This window comes from Trachinotus anak, unplaced genomic scaffold (assembly GCF_046630095.1).
Source record: "Trachinotus anak isolate AG129_WGS33_773 ecotype Australia unplaced genomic scaffold, CSIRO_AGI_Tana_v1 ptg000016l, whole genome shotgun sequence".
Taxonomy (NCBI): Eukaryota; Metazoa; Chordata; class Actinopteri; order Carangiformes; family Carangidae; genus Trachinotus; species Trachinotus anak.
The window spans coordinates 19880461-19905902 of record NW_027273867.1 but is presented as its reverse complement, the minus strand read 5'-3'; the positions used below and the strand labels follow the sequence as shown (position 1 = coordinate 19905902).

At 40.0% G+C, this 25442-nt stretch overlaps 1 protein-coding gene across 12 annotated transcripts; it reads right to left on the bottom strand.

Moving 5' to 3' along the window:
- Window positions 1-350: 350 nt before the first annotated feature.
- On the bottom strand, window positions 351-25439 carry kiaa0319l (KIAA0319-like ortholog). 12 transcript variants are annotated; one of them, XM_071499276.1, is made up of 25 exons: window positions 25326-25439; window positions 22803-23372; window positions 20131-20306; window positions 19366-19479; window positions 16653-16921; window positions 16286-16372; window positions 15736-15976; window positions 14412-14513; window positions 13913-14010; window positions 13617-13704; window positions 12574-12666; window positions 12239-12371; window positions 11796-11901; window positions 11088-11210; window positions 10835-10958; window positions 9704-9836; window positions 9002-9150; window positions 7675-7826; window positions 7331-7469; window positions 6099-6258; window positions 5702-5844; window positions 5010-5132; window positions 4691-4781; window positions 4315-4406; window positions 351-3300 (listed from the first exon to the last, which is right to left on the bottom strand). In XM_071499276.1, exons 4-25 carry the CDS (start codon window positions 19457-19459, stop codon window positions 3104-3106), a joined length of 2937 nt encoding a protein of 978 aa, XP_071355377.1. In that variant the 5' UTR covers window positions 19460-19479; window positions 20131-20306; window positions 22803-23372; window positions 25326-25439; the 3' UTR covers window positions 351-3103. The 12 variants fall into 12 exon arrangements, with proteins under 12 accessions (XP_071355377.1, XP_071355375.1, XP_071355372.1 ...); XM_071499274.1 differs by having other exon boundaries at window positions 22803-23413; window positions 25326-25397; XM_071499271.1 differs by having other exon boundaries at window positions 22803-23463; window positions 25326-25393.
- Between the last annotated feature and the right edge of the window lie 3 nt (window positions 25440-25442).

The window sequence follows — 25442 nt, the reverse complement described above, 5'->3', positions numbered from 1 at the left end:
GTAAAAAAATAAAATAAATAAACATAAATAAAATTAAAAAACCCTAGTAATTTTGTCCCTGAATTTTCTTTAAACCAAAAATGAACTTGCAATTATGTTGTCAGGTAATCTAGCGTATGTTTACCCTTTTTGGGCTTCTACTGTAACGTTAAGAATGTATACATTTGAATCTTTGACACATCACATGGTTCAAATAAGATCAAATGGGAAACTAAACGAAATGGGAAAACCCTCTGTGGTGAACGACAGGTCAGAAGTGAATAAAGACGAACGACAAGTCCAGTTTCTGTGATAAGAGTCAATGTCTTTGCCCAGAAAACAGTAGGAAACCAGCACACATCTCAGAAAACTCAAGAACAAACTCAAACATTTTATTTCAATTTACAGATTATCCAGTTGCATCAGGTCTGGTCACACAGAAAGAAAAACGAAGGAGTAATCCTTCACTAAAACCATAGTTAAAACATTTTAAATTAAACTCCCTTCATTTAACAGTTGCTACTCCTTTCACCATCTGCTTTCACAGTGGACTCCATCAGAGTCAAGGTCATTTCACTTACTTCTATAAATCCCAAATGTGACTGGCAACTGTTGCACATGTAACAGAAGAAATGCAGAATTTTGTATAGTTAAATAGGTATAAAAAGACCTTGAAAGGTTTTTTTTTACTTTTGGGAGAAAGGTTTATACCTAAACAAGAAAGAAGAGTGAATCAACATCAAATCTTGGCAATAACGCCAAAAGCCATTTCCTATGATGTGCAAAAAAAAAAAAAATATGGGAAGAATATGACATTATTTCAAAGTATTCAAAAGATGACATTTTACAGAGTTGGCACTTGGGTGCACTTGATTTTAGTTTGCCTCTCAAAAGTTGGCAAAAATGGCCAGATAATTACAGCGAGCCTGAATTAAATATATGGCCTGATGTGCACTGGGTGCTGTGAGACCACAACACTGCAGCAGAAACCGACATCAGCATGAGATGACTTGACAGTGAGAATCAGACATTTTGCCTTATTTTTAAATGATTGCTTATTTCACACAGAGTACAAGCTGAACTGAATTAACAGCATAACCTTTCAATATTCGACAGCCAACGGAAAAAAGTGCCTGAAAACGTGGACTTTACAGATCAGGATCACATTCTGCATGCAAAAGTGTAAAGTTTTCCCTCAGCACAGTCCAGCCCAGAAACACCTCTAATTACTGCTGATGTGCAGAAGAAACAGATGCAGCAGATTAAGTTGTTTTTCCTTCTCTTCTGTGTTCTTACAGCCTTCCTACTGTGTCCTATTACTCAAGTATTTATGGTGATCTCCCTTCAGATTAAACCTTTGACTTTATCCTGTTTGTGGGAAGAAATAATTTGTTTTTAGGATTCAACACGGTTTGAGATCGTTCTGGATACACAACTCAATTTTATCAAAACTGTAAGTTGATGGCTGTTTTAATGTTGATTTTTTGTATTGGTTATGTCACTCATACAGATTTCCTTGTGTATTTTTGTGCGTAGTTTTGTGATCATCAAGTTAAGCTTATTATTTGTCCAAAGGAAAACAAAGATAAATGTGCTCATCCTATTTTGGAGCCATAATTATAATTGTTTACTGAGAAACTCAGAAACTACATTAGCTTACAAGCTTACACCATCCTGTCCACTCAAGCCTACAGGTATGTAACAATTACTGAGGTGGCTCTGGACACAAGCTGCATTCAGGTTTGCTACGATACATCCCTCTACAGTCAAGGAAACGACATCGTTTCAACACTGAATGCAGAAATGTCCTGTGTTTATGGCTGAACTTCCAACTTTAACCATCACAGATCACCTTTTTCAACCAGCAACACAAAATGAGACTGAGGCTGACAGAGATGAAATAAAAGTGCAATGACCTCTAATCACAGCATAAAGGTTGTTTGTATAAAACAAACAAAACAAAAAAAAAAAACAACAAAAAACTAAGTGGTCTTCACGGGTCAAGCTGTTATCACATTAATTTAAAATGAGATGGTAAAATGAAATTTGAACTTCGTCTTTCTCCTCATTATCTTCCCCCTGGAGACCAAACTCATTAACATTGTGTTTTCCAGTGTGTGTTCCAGCGATTTAATCCACAGAGAAGCTTTCAGAATAAAAGCATGTTGCCTCCTGCCTCTGACAACCATAACTGACAACATAGTGACTGTTCATTGGGTTAATAACAGACGGAAAAACTGACACACAAACTGCTCTGAAGAAACATCTTTTGGCACAGAAGCCAGAAAAATCCACACATACACCCAACACACAAACGTGCAGGCAGTCGTCCCAGTATCACAACTGCAATCTGACTTCATGCACATATATATATTTTTTTTCCTTTTGTTTTGGATGAGCGTCCGTTGCTGTTGGCGGCTGTTTTGGTTGCGTTTTTCTTTCAGATGATTCACGAGCGAAATCCTCCAAGCAGAGTTAACCATTGGTTTCAACATGGCAGTGTTTGGTAGCATCAGGTCGACCTGGAACAAGTGTGGATATGACGTGTTTGTGTGCGTACTACATGCGTGTCTACAAGAGGCAAGGTGTGAGTGTGTCAAGTGGCTGGTTTTCGTGTCACTGAAGCAGAGTTTTTTTTTTTTTTTTTTTTTTTTTTAAATCCAGAAAGTCAAGTGTCTCTCAGGTTAGTCTTTTTTCCCCACGGTCTCTAACTAACGTGTGCCATCAGTAAGAGGGGTAACAGTACATTCTTTTTGTCTCTGTGTTAAATAATAGGGGTCTATGTTATATTTTTTACACATTTCAAAACACAGTGCTCTCCCCTAATTCTCAGTGAAATTGCAGTTTTTTTCCTCCATATTGGCTCAGTGTGGGATCAGGGAAATTCCAGTATAGTGGTGTTTTTTTTTTTTTTTTCAGTGACAGTGGGACAACATGTTTCCAGCATGTTTTTTCCTCTCTTCCTCTTGTTAAATCCAGGTATCACACAGTCTGTCTTCAAGGATGAGAGGTGTGAGGTTTTTGTGTTGAAGAACAACAAAAGAGGAAAAGTGAGGAACTGAGGGGTGTGATGGCTGGAGGAGGGGTGTGTGAGGGCAGCAGCAAGCTCCCCCCTCCTCTCTTGCTATAGCAGCTCATCTCTTTGCTTCTTGCCCCTGGGTGGCCCCTGGCCGTTCCTCAGGGAGCCGTTCTGGGGCCGCAGGAGGTGCCCGCGCTCCTGCTCCGTCCACGGGACCCCGCCCTGCCCGTCATCACTGTCCAGGTCAGAGTCTGAGTGCATGAGAGCAGAAGAGGTGGGAGCGGGAACCGGCTTTAAACGGGCTAATGCAGGAATACAGGCAGGAGGAGAGAAAGAAACAGTATGATGTTAAAATGATGCTGAGTTAAAGCTCGACTAAACAGAATATTGTGTTCTATTTTAATGTATTTAAACAGGTAGTCTCATTGAGATCAAAATATACAGCTAGCAGTCCAAAACACAAATCTATTTAGTTTTTTTTTTTATCATATATGACAAACAAAAGCATGAAATTCTCACAAGCATGAGAAGCTGAAACCAGCAAATATTTGACATTTCAGCTTAAAAAATTTTTGCTTGATCAATTGTGAAAAAGGTGCTGGGTACTTTGTTTGTTGACTGACTAACAAAATCTATATTCATACTCAAATAACAATAGTTAGACATCATGAAATAAAAATTATGAGTATCATTCAGCATTTGGTCATAAATTATGTGAATTTTAATTTTAATTTTAAGATCTTGTGCAACGGTGCGGTGTACCTTTAAATAAGGTGAACTAAAACTGGAGGTAGTGGTGTGCGAGTCTGTCTGGGATACAAGGTACAATGAAAGCCTTTATCCCTTACTACAGCGCTTATTATATCAATAATTAAGGAGGAATCTAAAAGAAAAGGTTTGTTACAGAAGACCTTATATACTAATGGTGAAATAACAGTTAAATACATAGTATAAATAATATAATATATTATATATAATAATAGATAAGATCACTCTAACAGCCCTCATAGCTTTTGTCTGTTTTTCTTTCAACATCATAACAAGGTTTTCCATGTAGCTGCTGAACACTAAAAGACAAAAGGAAAGTGGGAGTAGGAAAAGGAGGCACACCATCAAAGCAGTCAACATCTGTGCAGCTTGGCATTTTATACTTTGATTACTTATTTATATTTTTGAGGTTGAGCACCCAGTTTCTGTTTCTGGAACACACACTTGTTAATCTTTTTTTGATGAATGTGCATGTTTCACTACTGCTCCTGTAGGAGTGACTCCCGGTTCAACAGCCAGGTGTGAGGCCAACTAGAGAAGTGTCTCACCAGCTCTTTGCGGTTGAAGCTCCAGACTGTCTTGCTCGTCAGCTTCTAGTATCTTATATCGACTTTTGTTTCTGCGCACTTTGTTCTTTCGCCTTCCAGGGAAAAAACAAAACAGGTATCATCTTCATCGTTTAGAGTAGTAGTTAAAGAGGTAGAGAGCAGAGTCAAAATTCAAAAATTTTCCCCAAACTTGTGTTGTTATTTTTTTTTTAACTTTTACAAAGAGCAACTTTCTAGTCTTAACTACTCATACAACACAGAGAGAGAGAAAAAAAACACACAAAAACATTGAAAATACTTGAATGAAAATGATGGGTATACTTATATTGTGGAAGCTCTTAAATAATGATAATATATTTCAAATTTTAGGACTCGCCTGTTGCAGCAACACACCATCCCCCAGACAACCGTTGCTATGGCAACCACAATCATAAAGGATGCTATAGTCACATAGAGTACGCTCCACTCTGAAAACAAAATATTTGACACAAGAGCTTGTTACTATGTAATACACATCCCATGTAATATATAAAACTGTACTCGTTAAGCAACAAAATCATTTTTATGGCCCGAATTCATGAGGAGATTAGAGAACGGAAGTAAATTCGCAGAAGGAAAAAAGGCAAAAATTCCACAATAATATATCTGATTCATCATGTAATGACAATATTTTATTGAGATTCCTCTCTTCTCACCACAGTTGCTCTCTGCATCTCCAAGCTGAGCTCTGATGAAGTTCTCCATCCAGAAAGGGTGACAGACACATCGCCGTGTGAATGAATCACACTCGCCGTGGCTGGAACAGTTCAGCTGGCAGACTGTGGAAGGGAGGAGAGCGGCAGAGTGTTATGAAACTCAAGCTTTAATCTCCCGGAGTGGTGAAGTATCTCGCAGCCACTAGACTGAAAATAACTCTCACATACCATACACATATTACAGAACACAAATCTAAAGCAGGCACATTGAAGGAGATCCTACAGTCTACAGGTTTCATCACAAGAGATCGGAGTAAAGGAGAAGAAGACAGAACTTGTAGTAGCAGCTCAAAAATCTGAGAGATTTGACCTTTGAGTTCTGTCAAGTTCTCTCATTATCTGACCATTATCTTAAGTAATAGAGGTCAGAGCAGCTCTGTTCCTATGACCTACCTGTAGCCTCTGGCTCAAAGTGAACACAGAGCAAAGTGTGCCGATTAGAGAAAATCAAGAAATATGTTATTGTCTTACTCTGATATTGTTAGATTCTTATAATCTAATAATGACAGTAATATACATAATCCCAATCTTTCATCAATGTCCAATTTAGAATCACATAACATCCTCTCTCTCTTTGTTCCTTTCCTTTCGTTGTGTGTGTCTCTTACAAACCATATTTGGCAGGTACTTACTGACTGTGTCCACTCGTCGGGCCTTGTAGATGAGAAAGTCATTCTTCTGTTTGCGCAGTTTGTTGCGTAGGCCAAGTGCAACACTGTGACCAGACAGAGGAGGGCGCCCCGGCCCGCCTGACACCAGGAAGACCAAACGAGTACTGAGGGGAAATGGGGAAAATGGTTACTTACTGTGGATACTAATGTCGCCAATCAAGCCAAATCAAGAAAATATATGTGTCTCATTATCAGGTTTACACTTGAACAAGTCAAGTGGGGGTTTTAATAAAAGAATATGAGCTCAGGGAAAATATGAGAAAACATTTGAACATGAAACATCTATTATTACGAAATGAAGGGATTTCACAACAACTGAACAAAATAAATAAATCAAACAAGGTGCAAAACAACTCACCTGTGCTCATTAAACGCACTGATCTCTCGCACAATGATATCGCTGTCGAGCACGCCCAGTAAAACCCCAACCTGGCGCAGCAGCATGTCACGTTGACGGTGAGAGACCTGGGATACGGGCACCTCCAACACCAGCTCCACCAGGTCACGTTCCCATATATCTGCCAGGGAGAGAGAGAGAGAGAGAGAGAGAGAGATTAAAACACAGATGAAACATGGAAAAGGGAAGGGAAGAGGAGAATAGTGAGGACAGACAAAAGCAACAAGGAGACATGAGAGAAACAGGCCGACTGCAGGATCCGTCTGACTCTCTGAAATCTGGGAAACGGGCCAGAGCACCAAGTGATGGATTAGTTTCTGGCTGAGTGTGTGTCTGTGCACCGTATGCTGCACAGTGACCTGCTCAACCTTCTGCTGTTGGTTGTTGAGTCTCTTGCTGTGTAGGCACCATTTGTCCACAGACTTGTTTATAGGAGCAGAGTGGAGGATTCTGGGGGGATCTACTTGCAGAAATTCAACATAATATCTAGAATTATGTTTTCATTCGTGTATAATCATCTGAAACTAAGCATCATTGTTTTCCTAAGCTTAGAACGAGCTCTTCATACCTACATAGGGAGGGGGCTCTTATCCACAGAGCCTGCCATGTTGCTCTGCCATATTTCTACAGAATCCCAGATTGGACAAACCAAATACTGGCTCTGGAGAGAGATTTCGCTTTTTTATGTTACCTGAAGGCCACTGTGGCTTCTCCTACACCCTTGGAAAGAACAGGACGAAGGGAGGGGTATTCACTTGGTTGCAATCTACAACCTCACGGCTAGATGCCATTAAATCCTACACATTGGTCCTTTAACTATTATTACTCTTATTTATCAACCTAGGAAATTTAACTTCTGGTATATGCACTTGACCTAAAGAGTTTTTTAAAATGATGATAACATAATGTGCTGTAACTTAAAGCATTAAGTATGTGGCAGTGGACTGGGCAAAAGCTATAATTACAATATCTGCAACTTTTTTCATAATACCTATTACGAAATCACTTATATGATTGTTAATGAAGGTTGCTACAAAATAAAAGTCTGAATAGAAGCCGCTGCTATTTAATTATGAAGGAATGACCACCACCCGTCAACTGCACAGAGGCAGATAAGCAACAGTTGTTTTATGACAGTGTGGAAGTTTCAATGTGTCCTTATACTGTTTGTTCAATATGTTCGTTCACTTTACCTGGTTTGACCTCCACAGTGCCCCTGTCAGTGCTGGTCTGTCCTTTACTATCAGTTACAATCAGGCTGAAGCTGTATTTGCCCTCCACCAGGTTTCCCAGAAACAGCACTGCCTGGTGGTCAGAGTTGTTCAGCACATCCTGTTGGAACGAAAACGGATTAAAAACATGTATTTCCTAAAACCTTTGCAAACAAGGTACATCTCAAGTGGCTGACTTTGACTGTTGATTAAATGATTTTAAAATCTTATGATTTGTTTCTCTTCACAATTACACAACCTTTAACTTTTATAAACAAGAGCAGATCAGATCAGAGCAATCAAGTGTCTGAGAGCGTGACGCTCACCCCAGCGGCAGGGCTGCTGTCGTCCCTGGTCCACAGGTAGCTGACTCCACCTTTGTCATCGGTTGAGTGAGATCCATCCAGAGTGGCGGTCCTCACAGGCAGAGAGATGGGTGGACTTGACACAACATGAGCGACTGGTGGCTGGTCCAGTTCTGGTGAAAAACATTATAAAAGACATTAAACAGAATGATTATGACAAGAACATGGTCGTGACATATGCTGTTCCGCTGAGACTGGATACAAAGTACAGTGAAAGCCATTATCCCTGATTATAGCCTCCATCATACCTGTAATTAAAGAGGAACCTCGAGAAAAAACCTATGTTAGAGAAGACTTTAGATATGACTTCAGAAAAAGTTGTTTCCAAGGTGAAATAATCAAAAGAGAGCACATTCAAATCTGTCCACCTATACAGTGGATGATATTATATTCACTCCACGTATTATAAAAGGAAATAATAGGTTGTATGTAATGATAATTATTACACTTAACAAGTGTCAACGTTTTCCAAAAATATCTGCAGTTCCATTGTTTCACTCAGACAGAATATAGGTGACGGCAGCCTCAAATTTCCATGTGCTCCATTACATAATATGCATGTGTGAATATGCAATATGCATGAATGCATGTGTTCCACTTCATAATAGGATGACTCTCACAATAGATTAACATGCAATGCAAAATTCAACTGCAGTATTTGGAAAATGTCATAAGTTTAAAAGGCCAATAAGCATCAGAACAAACTGTTATTAGTGTAAGAAAAAAAGGTAATAAACAGAGATAAAAATCATTACATATTACCATGGATAATGACTGAAAATGGCAGCAGGACATTCATTTACAGCACAATTAAACGAAGGAACCTCATACAATAATGGTTTATAACATGAACAATATAACTGATGGATTTTTCTAGTATCACAATCCACTGTCTAACTGCATTGTCAGTGAGTGTGCATTAGTTTAGCTACATATGGATGTATGTGTATGTATGTGTGTATATATGTGTATGTGCATACACTGCGTATGTAAGATGATGTATGTCTGAGTGTACACAGGTATTTATAATTGTGTATATATGATGTGCGTGTGTAAAATATTTTTATTGTAAATTTATTATGGACTCTTAGGCTTTGAGCTAAAAAACAAAAACAAATGAAAAACAAATAAACATTTACATTAGTTTTACTCATACTGTGCATAAAACAATGTCAAATCATCATCTTACACAAAAATACTGACAAAAGAATGACTTCTCACTTCAGCCATTTTGCTCAAGAGAGAGGGACTAGCCCACGCACACACAGACACTCACACATCTCCTAACCTTCTCTGACGATGACCGTGACAGTGTCGGTACTCTGCAGCTTCCTCTCATCAGTTACTGTCAGGGTGAACTCGTACCTGCCGACCTCAAGACCTGTCACTGTGGCAACAGCGCTGTCTGCATTCTCAATCTTCACATCAGCAGGACCACTGATGGACGAACAGAAACAGAGCGAGAGTGTGTCACAGAGAATTTACTGTAGGAGGACATATAAACCTTGATTTGAACCTTGAATGAACACACAATAACACAGGGTGGTTTTAAAAATGTTTTTTTTTGTACATTTAAATTCCACCACATTATATTTGCAGTGAAAGTTTTATAGAAGCATCAAGTTCTGTGGCTCTGGAGTGAGCCTTCTAATATCTGCAAGAGTAACCCTGACGATTTGATCAAGGTTATCTTAGCTTAGGCCTGGGGACCACACGCTTTTAACGTCAAATTTGATTTACAACCTAGGACGTAGAGTTTGAGAGACATGGGCATTTAAAAGGCAGAGAGGGTCTAAGGAAGTGAAGCAATTGGCTGCATTATAGGGAATGTAAGATCTTTAACTACAGCTCCAACTGTACCTAAGTGCTATACAAAAACCTGTACCTTAAACTAACCATGTTTTAGCTTCACCATCAATTGAAAAGAGTAGTTGGTTGATTGCAGTGATAAATTTGTCAGAACAGATGTGTGCATAAGCGTCTAACTGACCTGGTTTGTTTCCAGTGGTAGGTGGCAATCTTCTGGTCATCGCTGCTCTTACTGCCGTCCAGCGTGGTTCGGTCTACTGGCAGCGTCAGCTCCTTCTCTGGTCCTGCATCTGCTACTGGTGGTTTATTGTTTTCTGGAGGTTAAAGAGATCGAAAGAACAGGATATGAAAAATAAACACATCTTCTAAACAGTACAGCGCACAGAAAACAAATAAATGGGTCAAAAATAAAAAAGAACCGACATGAAAACTATGAAATTCTGCACTTTTGTCAACTAGGTCATAATTTCTGAAACTTGAAAAAATCAGCTGTTTGACAGATGGACCAAGGTAAAAGTGATAAGAGTGAAAAGGTCAAAACAATCTTCTCAATAGATAAATCATATAAACATACACACAATCAAAAAAGGGAAACTGCCTTTTGATCAGCATTTCTTTGATAATTCTTATTGTATACCAACTGATACAGTACATAAGAGCAGTCATACTCTATAATACCTGGAATTACAGCCTGTGACTAACAACACTCTACCATTTCTTTCACGGTCCCCTGACCTTGCAGGTGTATGTGTGTTAACGTCCTGCTCAAACGTCTCTAGTCTGCACTCGATGCTTATCAGTTGTGTGTACACAGACGTGCCATTCAAGATGCCATTTCTTAGAAATGTTTGGCAAATAGAAATTCATGTGAGCAGTTTAAGTACTGACATCTGCTTCACACATTATTAAGGTCGACAATAAATACGGCTGCATACTGTCATTCAGTATGTTATTCACACTTCATGTGTGTATTTGTACAAAGCCTGAGGGAGAGAGAAAGAGCAAACGAGATATAACACAGGGCATATCGAGTACAGAGGAGGAGGACTTGAAATCTTGAGATAAGGATTTTAATTCAAGTCTCTGTGTAAGTGGTGCACAAGTGCACACAGCTGAGTAAACATGAGTTAATGAGTCAATGCTGTAGGGAAGTAAGAAGCTCAATCAGTAATTAATGCCCCCAGCAGTTGATTAATAAAATATCCCTCCCATTTTTTCACTGAAAGCACCATTTGAAAGTGATGTCACATACTGGCATAAACAAGAGCTGTTTTTTTTATTTTTATTTTTTATTAATTTTCCAGCTGTTTACCTGGCTGCACAATGACAGTGACCTGGGCAGTGTCCTGCTGTCCAGCTGAGTCTGTCACTGTCAGCTGGAAGGTGTAGTCTCCCTCCTGCATTGCCGACAGCTGCAGGATTGGAGTCCGTACGCCCTGAAAACACACACACACACACACACACACACAAAAAAAAAGGCACTATTAGCAACACTGCTCTGATCAAGGGAAAAATAAGATGAAAAATGTGAATTCAATTATGTGCATAGCCCTCAAGTATCTCACCTGCATCTCCACCACTTTGTCTTTGCTCTCAGGGCTCAGGGACCACTCATAAGACAGGGAATCATGGTCATCGGTGCTTTGGTTGCCATACAGAGTGATGGAGTTGCGTGGTAACTGGATGACCTGGATGAAATAAGAGGAAACACCAGCTATTAGTTATCATGAGTCCACAGCTTTGGTAAATAAAACATGACTTTCTGACATTTTTTAAGTTCAAGTCTTTGTCGGAGTCTCTGTATTAGAAGATTCGGTGAGTGATTGTGTGTTTTTAAAACTTATTTCAGGGCTGTGCTCACTCTTGAATTCCCTAGCACAGCACATTTTCAGGTGTGTGCTCTGAAAGATTTCACAATGTGGAAAAATGGCAAAAATTAGTGTCTTAACTCAGAAGTCATGTTTACATCACTGCTGATGTGAGCTGGAGCCGATAAATACCCGTGACGACCGAGTCTTTTGATCTAGAAGTGAATGCTGATTATATCTTTTCACATTTCCGACAAAAGCTAGATGTTTGTGGGTGTTAGCAGATGTTTTGTCCAGTGTAGAAGAGGCTTAAATAACCTACTGCACGCACACACACGCACACGCACACACACACACACACACACACACACACACACACACACACACACACACACACACACACACACACACACACACACACACACACAGAAAGACAGCGCCAAGGCAATAGAAAATACTTCAGACCTGATTAGGGCCAGCATTGGCCACAGGCCGGTAGTCCTTGGCTTTGTTGACAGAGAGAGTGGCCTGAGTCGAGTTTGTGGCTCCATCCGAGTCTGTCACTGTCAAACTGGGAAAGAACGACATTCAAGTGGTTAAGTACACAAACTCTATGACATTTGACATCTGACTTTAATATTACAGTGTATAAAATCAAATCGAAAGATGTTTGATTTGAATGTAATAAGAATGTTTGTAACTTTGAGCCTGACATGTCTCTGCCTTCATTTCAACACTTTTAACAGACATATATATATATATATATATATATTGAAATGAGGTGCAGTATTCAAGATGTTGAAAACAGTTTTTCAATACTACATTTTAGAGTCTCTTTGTAAATGCTTGAGTGGAATTCTTGGGACAATTTCATCCATCTGGATGAGATAAGTGAGGTCCACCTGTACCTGAATGTGTAGTTCCCAGGCACCAGGCTGGTGAGGGTGAGGACGGGGGTGTCAGCAGAGACTTTCTCCTCCCTCAGTGGACCTTTGACCTCTTCCCAGTGCCATGCCACCACCTTATCGTCATCAGTGCTCTCTGTAGAGTAGATACAAGGGGGAGGGGTAGAGGGGAAACTATCAGTCAAACATGTTTAACAGCATGAGAGGACACGGTAACATACTTTAGGCACAAGGCCTCTCTCTTTAGCTTGTACTAAATGTTTGTGTATTTGGGTGTGTGTTCGTGTGTTTGTGTGTTCGTGTGTGTGTGGGGGGGTAGGGGCATGTGTGAGACTCACGGCTGCCGTCTATCACTGTAGAGCTGGTTGGCAAGGAGATCTCCTGGAACTTTGGGGAAACTATGGCAACAGGAGGCTTGTTTACCCGCGGCTCTGTCAGGTGGAAAACAAGAAATTAACTCACTTACTGAGCTGTGCATCAGCTGCTTGTGACTGAGGCCGTATCAACAAATCCGAGGCTGCCTTTGCAAAAGTCACAATTACAACTGTGTGTAGGAGGAAAGCAGCAATGAGGTCTGAGTTTATTTAGTAAACATGAGGCATTAACTGTGCCCTGTGATTCCGAATAATATCATTTAAATTGTCAGGAAAGACATTGCCATCAAATATTAGTCACAGCCTTCACAGGGTGGACAAAATAACAAACATTTTCCAGTCCAGCAGTCCTGCAGTAAATACTCTCTTGTAAAGCACGTGTTTTTTTTCCAAAATAATGTAAGAAGAGGCAGATCATGTTTGAGGCAGTAGTTTGTAATAAATATCAAATGAAGTGTCTTTCTGTTAGTGTGATGGTCTCTTTGAGAGTGTCTCCTTGCAAATATTTCTCCATGTTTGCCAAAATGATTTTTTATGATCACACAGGCTTTTGTGACATTACACAATGTTTGTGACTGATGAACCAGAAACACCCTTGAAAACTATTCACCTTTATATGACTTACTCGTGTAGTTTATTTACTGACACTTCCTTTATTTGTGACTATTTGTTAGTAGTCAGTCACTGCCTGAACAGCTTGCGCAGCAGTTTACAAAAGATTACAAAATTATGTGATGGAGCAAGAAGGGGCCTCAGAGGAAAACTACATGAGCAAAGAGGAAGAGGAGTCAGAAGTATGTCCCCATCCATTGAGCCCAATCAAGAGCTCAGAAAACAAACAACAAACATTGAGAGTTTCAAAAAATTGCCATTTACTCTAAGACGTGTATATTATATATTTTGCAGTAACCTTGATTAGGGCACATAAACACTCACCCCTGAAAACAGCTTTTGGAACCATTAGAAAATGAACAAGATTTTACATTGTGCTGAATGTCCGACCTCACCTGGTTTGACTGTGACATTGACGTAACCTTCTCCATGAGCTCCCTCCCCGTCCACTGTCACCTCAAACTCATACAGGCCCACAGTCAGCTGACAGAGAGCGAGAGAGAGAGACAGGAGAGATTGAGCTAATCAAGTAAGCGACATTTCTGACACAATCTGTGTCCTTTACACACTACTGAAACCGTCTGTTTATGTATTCAGCAGAGGTGCAGCTTCCTGTTTTATTTTCAGCAGAATACATGTGTGTGTGTATGTATATGTGTATATATATATATATAAAATTTGTGGTCTGTACCTTGCTGAGTTTCAGTGTCTTGCTGTGCTTTCCTTCCATCTCTCCACTGTAATCTTTGGGATGTGTGATCAGACGCCAGTCAAATGCATAGTTTGTCCCTTTAGAGAAGTAGCAACATTAAACAAATAAGTTCATCAAAACAAACTACTCACGCATTTAATTAAAATCTACCACATAAGGATCATTTCCAGTTGAAAGATTTTGGTATTGTAGGAGCATGTCAAGAAGAGATCAAAGGATTAACAAAATTATGACGTGCACTCCTCTTCGTAACTGTATAATCTTTATCCAGTCTGGATTTGAAATTCTCTGGCAGGTGTTTAGTGTGACGTACAGGACGCTGATGATGATGTGACTCAGGAATACAACAGTCAAGCATGTTCAAAATCATCACTCATCAGTGAACACCAGAAATATGACAACACACTCTATGAGACAGTGTGTCCCTGGGCTAAATAAAAAGTCACAGGTGTTCTGCATGTGTCAGAAATGTTTTTACCTGGCGGGGGTGTTGGGACCACAAAAGCGTTGAGTTCAACCTCGTTGCGGGGCAGTGTGACCTCCACACTCTTTCCTGCTGACACCACCAGCTCCCTCACTGCTGTGAAAGACAACACAGAATAAGGGATGATGCCAAAATAAAAATATGGTAACCAGAAGGTTGGCATGGCAACCAAAAGACTGGAACTGGACAGAGAGCGGTGAATAAAAAACAAACCTTGAAATCAATTACACAAAGAAATTTTATTTTACCAGATGATGATTAAAAAAAATTGTACTTTTTATACTTGATTATCGCTATGGTGGTTCCTCTCAGCAGAGTGTTGCAGAGTGCTAATGTTCCTCCATATCTACTGGATGTGTAAATAGGCAACTGTTTGCTAACAACTTAGGTGATAATATGTCAGTGCTGTATTGGGAGCTTGTTTCTGCTGCCTCCAAATAATGGATTTCCATTAAGTTAAGGAAGGTACAAGAAAGAGATTTAAAAATAAATCAGGATGTTTGTGTTGCAAGAATGAAAACCGATGCAGTCCCAGAACCATAGGAGACACACAATGGTTTTCACTGGCAGAGTAGTAATACACATGATTAATGAACAGATCATCATGTGTAAAACAGTTTTCCTTTTAAATCAAAGTGCAAATTGCGGCAGGTGGCAGTGGTAATGTGAGATGTTTTCTTTAAGAATCACAGGTTCATGCTTTGTATGAGAGTCTAGATTCCCTCTAAACTGCATCTTACCTGTGTACACTTTCTGAGTTGGCATTTAAACCAGTCCAGCTTGCTATTGTTATCTTTAGTCAATCTATTGTTAGTTAAGAGGCCTAACTACATTTTATCTGTAATAACATGCATTGTTTTGTCATTTTTCAGTTACTGTCAGATTAAATGGGGATATTGTCCTTCAGGGAGGAGAAACTGATCAGACGAGTGATTCCTGTTTGCAGAAGCCTAGCATGTCTCAGCACATTCCTATTGATTAGACTCATTTGGCTTCACACTCACAGGACACGTTGCTTTCATCTGGGAAAAATAACATCTGTGCAGTCTGCCATAAAATTTCTGGGCAAAGTACATCTTTGCTTTTGTAAAACATCAGCTGAAGCAAAAACAAAGAAGGAACAGTAAAGGATCTGACAAAAACATGGAAGCTTAAAAGGACAAAAATGTATTGTAAAAAAAGCACCTGAGAGCCATGTGAACTCTTCCTCCAAGGCTGCACAACCACAGTGCTGTTACATTATATATTAGCCCATAATTAATAAATGAAGACAAGACATATTACTGAATGCGCTGGAAATAGACTATCACTTCCTTACCAGCCTGTGTTGGAGTTGTGATGGCAGCAGTTTCAGTCGCTGTGGGTGAGCTGACGTCGCTGGTGTTGGAAGACGCAGGAGTATTAACAGTGTCGTCCACCGTTGAGTTTTGTTGTGATGGAGCTGGAGCAGTCTCTGAACTCCCATTGGTTACCTGGCTGAGGTTCTTTAGGGATGTCTGAAGAAGTGTGATGGTGCTGGGTACAGCAGTTGGATGAGCTGTTTCTAGTTTGTGACTTTCCTGCAGAGACAGTTCAGAATTGTAGGTTTGAAATCACCATAACAAGGAGCAAATTTGGCAAACGTGTAGGGAACTATACTGTATACATTTCCAGGGTCATATTTTCATAAAATCTATTTTACTATTCCTGCAAACTACCTCCACCTCACTTTTATTTGACTAAATAATCAGTGTGATTCAAAGAATAAAAGAATGTTTTAGGAACAAATAACTAGAGAATGACTAGAGGGGAAGAACAGGATCTGCTACAAGCAAACAGTGTGAAGATAAATATGAAAAAACAAATCAAACAATGCTCTCTGAAGTTACCGTGCTGGTATGGTATCCTGTGTGTGGTCTGTGGCTTCCTGTATGTGGTGCCTGACGAGCCCTTCTACGTCTTGCTGTGATGGGACCCTTAAAGTAAAATTACAGACATCAAAGACATTTAGAAAGAAAGCTTGTATGAATATACTTCTGTTCTATCAATGTCAGAAATGCTCTATTTCTGTCTAAGTTTCTGAAAGGTAAGTTTTTGCTTTATAGTTTAATTTATTTGCTGTTGGTATTCATCTAATCAATAACAGAACCATCTGAAAGTCAAATTGGTCTATCAGGAAAAAGAAATTAATAAATCTGTTTCCTTAGCATAGACAGCCTTTCCTGTTACACCTTCGTCAGCCAGCAGCAGCCATACCTTGGAGAGCAGCTGAAAGAGGCCCAAGGACTCCTGGTGAGGCTGTGGCAGGGAAGTGATGGGGCAGCCCCTCTTCCAGGAGCAGCTGAGAAGCACACAGCGTCCACCGAGGCTCCACACAGCGTTGCAGCTCGGCTTTAGGCAGCAGGACTCCCAACATGTCGCCCCGCCTCTTCCGTCTGCCAGAGGGTGCCAGCCCAGGCTGATGATGCTGCTCCAGTGGATCCCCAGCACCCCGCCGGTCACCCGGCAGAGATCTGCTGACACACCTGGCCCAGGACAGAAGGGAAGAAGGAAGTAGTAAACGATGATGTACCGTACTGATGTTAGTAACAGGCAGTCACAGAGAGAGATAAATCCCTTTGCAACAAGATCATAGTTAGAAGAAGAGGAAAGTTGGTCAGGAAATCAGGGTGTCAGGGAGTGTAACAGTTAAAGGTTATAATCTGGTTTCCCCTCAGGGAATTCTAGAAAGACTTTAGTGTAACACATAGTATGATCAAAGCGATCTGCCGAAGGCGACATCATGGATCCTCCAATGGGCAGTGCTCCCCAGGCTTTTCAAGATTTCACTTGTTTCTATCAATCAGGGCATTGTTGGGTAGTATTGGCATTGTCACAGGCGAAGGGGCAAAGTGAAACCCACAATGAATTCCAGTCCCAACCAGACTTTTCAAAGATTAGGCTCTGACTGAATGTTTCTCTGAAAAGCCAACATGCAGCCGCAGTTTGAGCAGTCAGCCAACTCAGCAACAGAGAGAGGAAGTGAGGCTTTTCCCTGACAAAACAAGACACTGATTAAAACCCAAAGCACAGTATGCAGTACGCACAAACCCCCACCGTCTGAGCCACACGATATCAGACTCATATCAGCAATGCAGTAAGCTGAGCCATTAAACTGCTGTGTGTGTGTGTGTGTGTATTCCTCTTCAAGAGCATTGGTCTGGGTGATAAAACTATTCTCATTCAACCTTTGTTGTATCAAATTAGTTCATTTCGATCTATCCATTGTCCCAGATGAGACATTTGTTGTGTAGCCAGATACAATAAAACAGCGGCATTTGTAAAATACCAGTGTAACTGTGACACAGGGAGAAATGGGAAGTTATATTTCACCAGTACTTAAGTGATTGTCGACAGAAAGACAGAAGCCAAACGAACTGTGAATAATGGCCAAAAAAAGGAGGACAGCTGAGTCACTGTGAATTAAGAAAACTACAGTTGCAATGAAAAATAACTTCTTTGTCCTGCATTTCTGAATGATCGACCTGCAGAGGCAGATCAAATGTCAAGTACTGTTTATTCTACAGCACATCAAGAAAATAAGAGTTTTCTGTCACTGATCCAATCCAATGAACTCTCACAGCCTTCTTCAAAGTTATAAAGCTTTAGATCTCACTCCCAGTTGATCTTGAATGGCCTTTTGAGCAGTTACTTTGTCAGAAATAAAACAGGGGAGCAACTAGTGCATCTATTCACAGTGCTGCCAAACAAAACTGTCTTCTTTTAATAAAGAAGTCAATAGTTGGCCTTTTTCCATCATGCAATGAGCATCTGTGATCTGATTTCATGCTGCACCGGATCAAACAGCAGCAGGGAAGAGTACTAGGAGTTGGTTACCATGCTAAGAAATTGAAGCCTGCAACCCTTCATCTAACAGCTCACTGTGGCTGGTTCTTCGTGTTCCACTACTTCCTGCAATATTTAAAACTGATCTGCTGTCAAACACTGCCTAAAATACCCACGTCTTGATTTGCACACTGGATTACCTGCATGCATTGCTTCCAGTGAATCACTCGTGAGGAAGAAGGCAGTCTGAATCCTTTGCAGAAACAATGGACCTCTAATAATTACAACTACTATCCCGTATAGGAAGGTAATTAAAGAATATAAATGCATTGAATGGCTACTGCTGAAAGATACAGACTATAAATAGTATCAAAAATGGGGTTTAGATTCATGGAAATCTTAAGATAAACACTTAAACTAAAACAATTTTGACCCTGGTGTTCTGTAAACACAAGTGACAACAACAATATTTCTGGATATTGTATTTAAGCGTTTGTCCTTGGTGAAAGCAAGGCCATCAACAAAAGCAAAAGAAAAGATGAGAAACCAAAAAAAAAAAAAAAAAGCAGCTCATTAGACCATCTCAGGCAGTAACTGTTGCTACCATAGCAACACTACAGCCAAGGGTGACTTTATGGGACGTCAGTGTAACTCGAGTCTGGGGAAAAAAAAAAAAAAAACACAGGTCTTGCAACATACAAAAACACACAAAAGCACTACAGTTTATTTGAGAAAGGGGTGTCACCCCACCCCTTGTCCACTGTTCCTCTGTCCCCCATCCCTCAAAACCCACACACATACACAATGCCTATCCACAGAGCCCCTATTGTCCCGTTTCACATTGTAACCCACTGAGTGGCATCTGAAAGAAGGCACACACACACAAACACACACACAGCAGGGGTGCCGTCTGCCTCAGATTAGATGTAGAGTAAATACCTATTAACAACCTGAAACCATCCTGATATCACTGTATGATTCTAAGACGATGAAGACCCACCCTGAGTAATCAAAGGTGTGTGAATCTATGGCGCAGATGAGCGCTGGTAGTTTCACAGGTACAGATGTGAGTTTCCTTATCGCTTCTCTGTCAACAAATATGTGTTTGCCAGTCAAGGTAAGAGTGACGAATGATTTATTTTACCTGTGGTAGGAGCCAAGAGCCAGAGGTAGGTCAGCGGTAGGAGGAGGAGGTGAGGTAAGCTCCAGGTGAGCAGCTTGTTGCGTGCATAGGACATTTTCCTCAAAGACCAAAGACCTGGAAAGAGATAGCAGAGCGACTTTAGTGCACTTCCTCCTCCTCTCCTCCTAACACTAGCTCAGTCAGTACAAACTCATGCTGTGCAGCCAAACATCGTTCAAACCCACAAAACTTTATTTTAAATTCTAGTGGACATTCCAAATTTCCTCAGTATACCAGTCTTTTATTTTGAAATAACTAATGCAGTCAGAGGCATCAAGTATATCTTCTATGGAGAGCTGGAACAAGCTGATACAGAATATATGCAATGCTATCATGTGGAATAAGATGAATTTCCAACCTTAAAAGGGGTTGAAGGGAAATTAAGGAGGAAAACTGTATTTTAAGGGACTCGCCTTCATTAAAATGTAATTGCCCATCAACGCAAAACAAAATAAGCAAAATTATATAATTAAACAAACTTAGTATTGCAAAGTGTAATACAACCAATGTTGAGAGGCCCAATGGAGCAAAAAGCAACAGTGTCACACAAGATTAGTTAGTGACTTTAAGGGTTTCATTTCTTTACAGTGAGCATGACATCTGGTTGGACATCATGTGGTCTGACCTTCCACTCCATTCAAAAATAAATAACAACTATCAAGGCCAAAAACAGCTAAGCACGCCAGCTAAACAAGAACTGCAGCCTGAAAAACATGCCATGTTTACCTTTCTCCTGGCCAGGAGGTGGAAGAAGGAGATGCAGGAAGAGAGGGGGAGCGAGGACTTAGGTTGGCAGCGAGGTGCTGTGAGGTGATGGGTGAAGACGGGTCAACACCAGCACTCTGAGGAAGAGATCCAACATTGCCACCTACGGGGCTTTCACAGGCTCAGGTGCTCAAACACTATAACAGAGAGGGGAAGACAGAGGGATAAATCATTTAGTATGTTGATTAGGAGTGCAACAATTCTCCCAATCCACTGTTCAGTTTTTGTTTTTGATCGACTCACTCATCCACTATACAGATTGGTAACAAATTGTCATTTTTGTCTGTTCTGTTAGCTTGTCTTAACTTTCAATAGAATAATTATTTTGTGATTTAGAAATTAAATTTTGTTATATTAGTAATGTAATGAGAGCTCAACAGGATGCACCTGCAGCTGTGGCCGAGGGTGGGGGGGGGGGTGTTGCAGTTCCATCTTCTGGTATCACAACACAAGATCAAGCACGTTTCTAATGTGGTTTCATTTCAGAATCATTACACCCCTAATGTCGATCATAGATTATTATTAATATAAGGTTGGACACACAGGGCTTGGAAATATTTTAATATTACTAATAAATTTCAGAGGAAATGTATTTTATCATGATCAGCGTCACGCAGTTTTACAAATTCTGTTGTAGAAACTAAGGCTTCCACACAAAACGTCATTATAATTGAAACTTTGTCTGACGTAAAGCATTACAGTGTGACAAAGTGATTTAAGCCATATCGTCCTCTGATATGAATTATTCAGGCTCCTCAATTCTCTACCTTGATTGCTGACAGTCAACAGTGCTTCAGCTCCATAGAGAAGCACTCTGAAGAATTCAACAACCTATAAACACATCATGTTGATGACAAACATTCATGCAAATGAGACACAGTGGCTTCAACTGGAGGTACTCTGCTGAGAAAGCAAAGCAATATAATCTTTTTGCATTTCATTCAGCCCTAAATATGATACTATTCAAGAGAAGGAAACAGTTTGGTAAAGACTCATAAATTCTGTGGCCTGATGAGTACAAATACCCCTCCTACAACAGAGAGGCAAACGTTCCCTGTATGAGGATATAACAAACCCAGTAAGTCTGTTTCATTATGCAGCAGGTGTAATATGACTCATAATCCTGTGAGCACCTTCCTTGTAACTACTAATTAAGACAGAAGTGAAAAAGGAAACTGAAAAGACAAGACAAGACAAGAAAGTCTTTTCTCCACCACGCGGTACCAACTTGACTCGACTCAACTCACTTTTGGTACCTGGTATTTACAGGTTCTAATCCCTCAGCCTTAACCATAGACAAAACTCAACAAATTATGCAATCTGTCCTTCATGGTCTTATGTGTCTAGTCTTGGAGCTTTAGAGCCTATAACCCAGCCTGTATGGTCATAACGCATGTGAAATTCTTAGAAAAAAAATCTTGGAGAACTGCTACACAAATGTTTCTACCTCTCTCCTGAGCCTGTATCTCTCTCCCGTGCAATCATCACAGCAATCACTCAATATACAGTAGTCTTATCAAACATATGTGTCCCTCACTGGTCACTTTGGGTAATAAAAGGTCAGATAGGAGCCAACTCCATGTAGGATACAGAGGTATGAATCCTTGATCCAAAAATGTGTATAAATGTCAATGCAATATACAGCTACTTTATCCAATTTGACAGCACTGTAGAAAATTTAATATTTTTTAAATTATACACAAGACACAGTCACAGGCCATAGTACCCTGAGTTTAGTTTGTAATAATGTTCTTTCCTGCATGAAGGGTGATGAGGACGCTTCTCATTACAAAGTAATTAGTAAGGATAATAAATCATGGTAGAGAATAATTAACTTGCTGAGTGAGTCACAAAAAAGGAGCAAGAGACAGATTGTTGTACTGCACTCGTGAGAAGCGTTAACATTACTGTATGTTCTTCAGCTTCTGTGAATCTTTTGCCTTGAGATACAAAAGGTAAATTCAGTTCATTCAAGTACATTAACGTCTCACTCAGGCTGATTTAGGATTTGTTGAGGAATGCATGGAGCTCAGTCTGAGTAAAAGAGCCATTCATCACTTTTTTGCCTCTTAAATTTCCTGCAAGTTCTCACAGCAGAATGGGATAAAAAAAAAAAGAAGGGGAGTTTAGAGTGCAGGTCTGGGGACACTGTGTTCAAGGCATCAGCAGGCCTCTTCCCCACAACGTCTCACCAGAACACTGCTATGGGGCAATATGGTAATAAATCACAACGCTTTCACAAGCATCTGCTGGCCAGACAGTCTGTAGAAGTTAGCTAGATGCTATACTATATAGTCATATGGATGGAAATATTATTTTAGCCCCTTTGGTCAGTATTACAAACATATGGATGATGTAATCCTTAGCAGAAGTACTACTTTGTAGGTGAAGTGTACAAGATAACTTCTGTAAATGAATAAAAACACTGTGTACCTGACACAACAATACTATTTCTATTAAAAGTTCATTCTAAACACTAAACATTTTAGATATAAATAATATATCTGAGACAATCCTACAGCAATGGTACAGCAGTTATACCATAAACTGATCAGATGAGTCATTACAAATACCAGATATAAGTACTGAATTATATGAAATTAACTTGCACGGCATAAATTGCTGACACAAACCTGTATTCTTCTGCTTCCATATGTGACTTTGCATTCCTGCAAGTTGATGCTTGAGCCAAAGCAGCTCAGCTCAGACAGTCTCAACTCCACAAATAGCCATTTGTCCTCCTGCACTTGTTTTTCTCCCACGGGTAAGCCACCGAAATGAAATTAATTAAAAAAAAATCTCCAGGTAAAAATAATCCAGCCAAAAAAAAAAAGTGAGGGATTCAGTCACGTTTCTCCTCCTTGCTGAAGTCGCAGCAGTGTGGATTTCCTTTTTTACTGCGCAGTAAATGCCCAGAGGCTGGTGGTGACTTTGAGTCTGTGCAGCAGCAACGCTCAGGTGCACTCGGTCACCTGGGCTGACGACAGCTCAGCCATTACAGACCTTTCAATGGCTACTTTTCCCTTGAGAGGCGTCTGCAGAACAATGATCTCTGTGACCAAAACCCCCCCTTATATCTGGTGAGGACAAGTTCTCTCCCTCTCTTTCTCTCTTTGGCTTTTTCTTCCTCCTCTTCCCCTCTCTCAGTTGCAGCAGTCAATAGTTGTATTGGCTTCTAGGCAGACAGGTTGGTGGAGTTCTCTCTGCAATGATACCAAGTCCCACGCATGGTTTCTTTTGGCAGCTACAGGGCAGGAAAATTAGGTTGTTTTTATTTCTCTCCCAGACAGGCTCCTTGAAAAATCAACAAAATAATAATAAACCTCTTATTCTGCTGTGATGAATACAGAACCATCCTTACAGCAACAACAGTTCTAATCCTGGGATAATATTTTACATACATCCAAGTATCACAAGAATACCATTAACCCCGTTGTGAAGTTATATCATAGGAGATTAAAAACAATATTTGAATAAACACAGTAGGCTAACCTTACAATTGAATACAACCTCTAACTGTATATAAACACTATTAATTAACTTCTTTCAGATTTTTCACCATATGAATCTTACCAGCTTTCCTTGTGCTTTTACAACTAATTTTTGTGATTCATCGTCTTTTTTCATCTTGACGAAATAGCAACACAGCTTTTTTTTTTAGCTGTTACTTATTGGTTTTACCTCTGTGGGATGCCACTTTTGCTAATTGATGGTTTTCATTCTCATTACTGATGGATGAATCTGTTCTGATGTCTAGTAATATTTCCCATGCGGGACAACAAAGACCAAGCTGAACTGTCAACAAATTGATTAAGGGATCAAAAGATCATCAAAAGATCATCAAAAGATCATTCATTAAGACCAAACACTTGCTTGTTAAAGCCTAACAAAGCCAAAAGAGTTGAATATCTACTAATTTCATATTAAAGATGAAAACTCAAGTTTCTTGATCTATTTAAGTAATGAGCATCACTTGAGGCTCTGGTGGCCTATGTTGAGATCTAAATATATTTTTAGTTTATCAAATATAAAACAAAATAACAAAAAGAAAATAACTATAGGAGTCAATCATACTTATAGAGTAGGGATTAACTGACTGATTAAAGTGCATGATTGAGGGTTTGTCAATCAAATGAACTGCCTGAGTAAACGCACTGGGATAATATCTCTGAGATTTCATCTAAAATGGTGGGTTCATGCATTATGTATTTTACCAGCCTGAAAACAACAGCCAGGGTTTACTCAAGACAAGAATGTCTCTAACCAGCTGTCAGATCATTACAAGATAGGCCGATAGCTCCAGCCTGCGTAGTCCACTGCACTATCACAAAATTACAAAGGAGTGACGGTTGAATCAATAATGTGATACTTTTTATCAAGTAGATTGGTTTTTACAAAGCGCACCGACGTCCCAATACTGAGAAATAAATATTGAGGTAGAACCCCATAAGGTAATTCACCTGTATAATCCGGGTTCACTCCCGTTTCAGGCACCTTGAGGCTAACAGTTGTTGGCATCCCTCTTTCACTACACACCGTGCGGGATCCATCCGCTGCGTTTTACTGGCAACTGTCACGACACCATTAAAGACAGAAAAGTACACGGGGACTTACAGTAAGAGAAAATGGTGCGGGTTTTCACTTCGGTCGGTCGCTGTGAAGTGTTATGTCGTCGATGTTGTTGTCCCTGGTGCAATAAATTGGGTCAGTATTCCTTTCGCTTGCACAGCTGATGTGCCTGTGTGCCCGCTGTCAAACCAGTCCGAATGATATGTGATGCTTCCGGTGGCTGGATTTTCGAAATAAAGCCTTTCGTGAAACAACTATTGGAACCTCTTGAAATCGATAGAAACACAATGTTGAAAATTAACGATACTTTTCATAAGGGGTATTTAGCGCGTAAGCCAGACTACAAGTCATATTATATTGCATAGAATGACTGTGCTGTCATTTTAATTCTAATTTTGCCTGTATTGCGTCTCACATAAAACTGAAAACGGTTTATCCTACTACTTCCGCTGTGCGCCACCTGCCGACCAGCTACAATGTTGAACAGGTTCAGCTCAACGTAAACAGTCAACCTACTAAATATTAGTCACTTTCACGGTATATTTTAGCGCTAGAAATCGGGAAACGAGTGAAATCTAGTTTCTTACCCTCAAAAATGAAGTACGATCGCTCCTCTGACGTTGCAACATGGACCAAAATGGCGGCTCCGCCTTCCAACTATCTCCCTTGTGATTGGTCCACTAACATTGGTGGGCTGTTTTTAT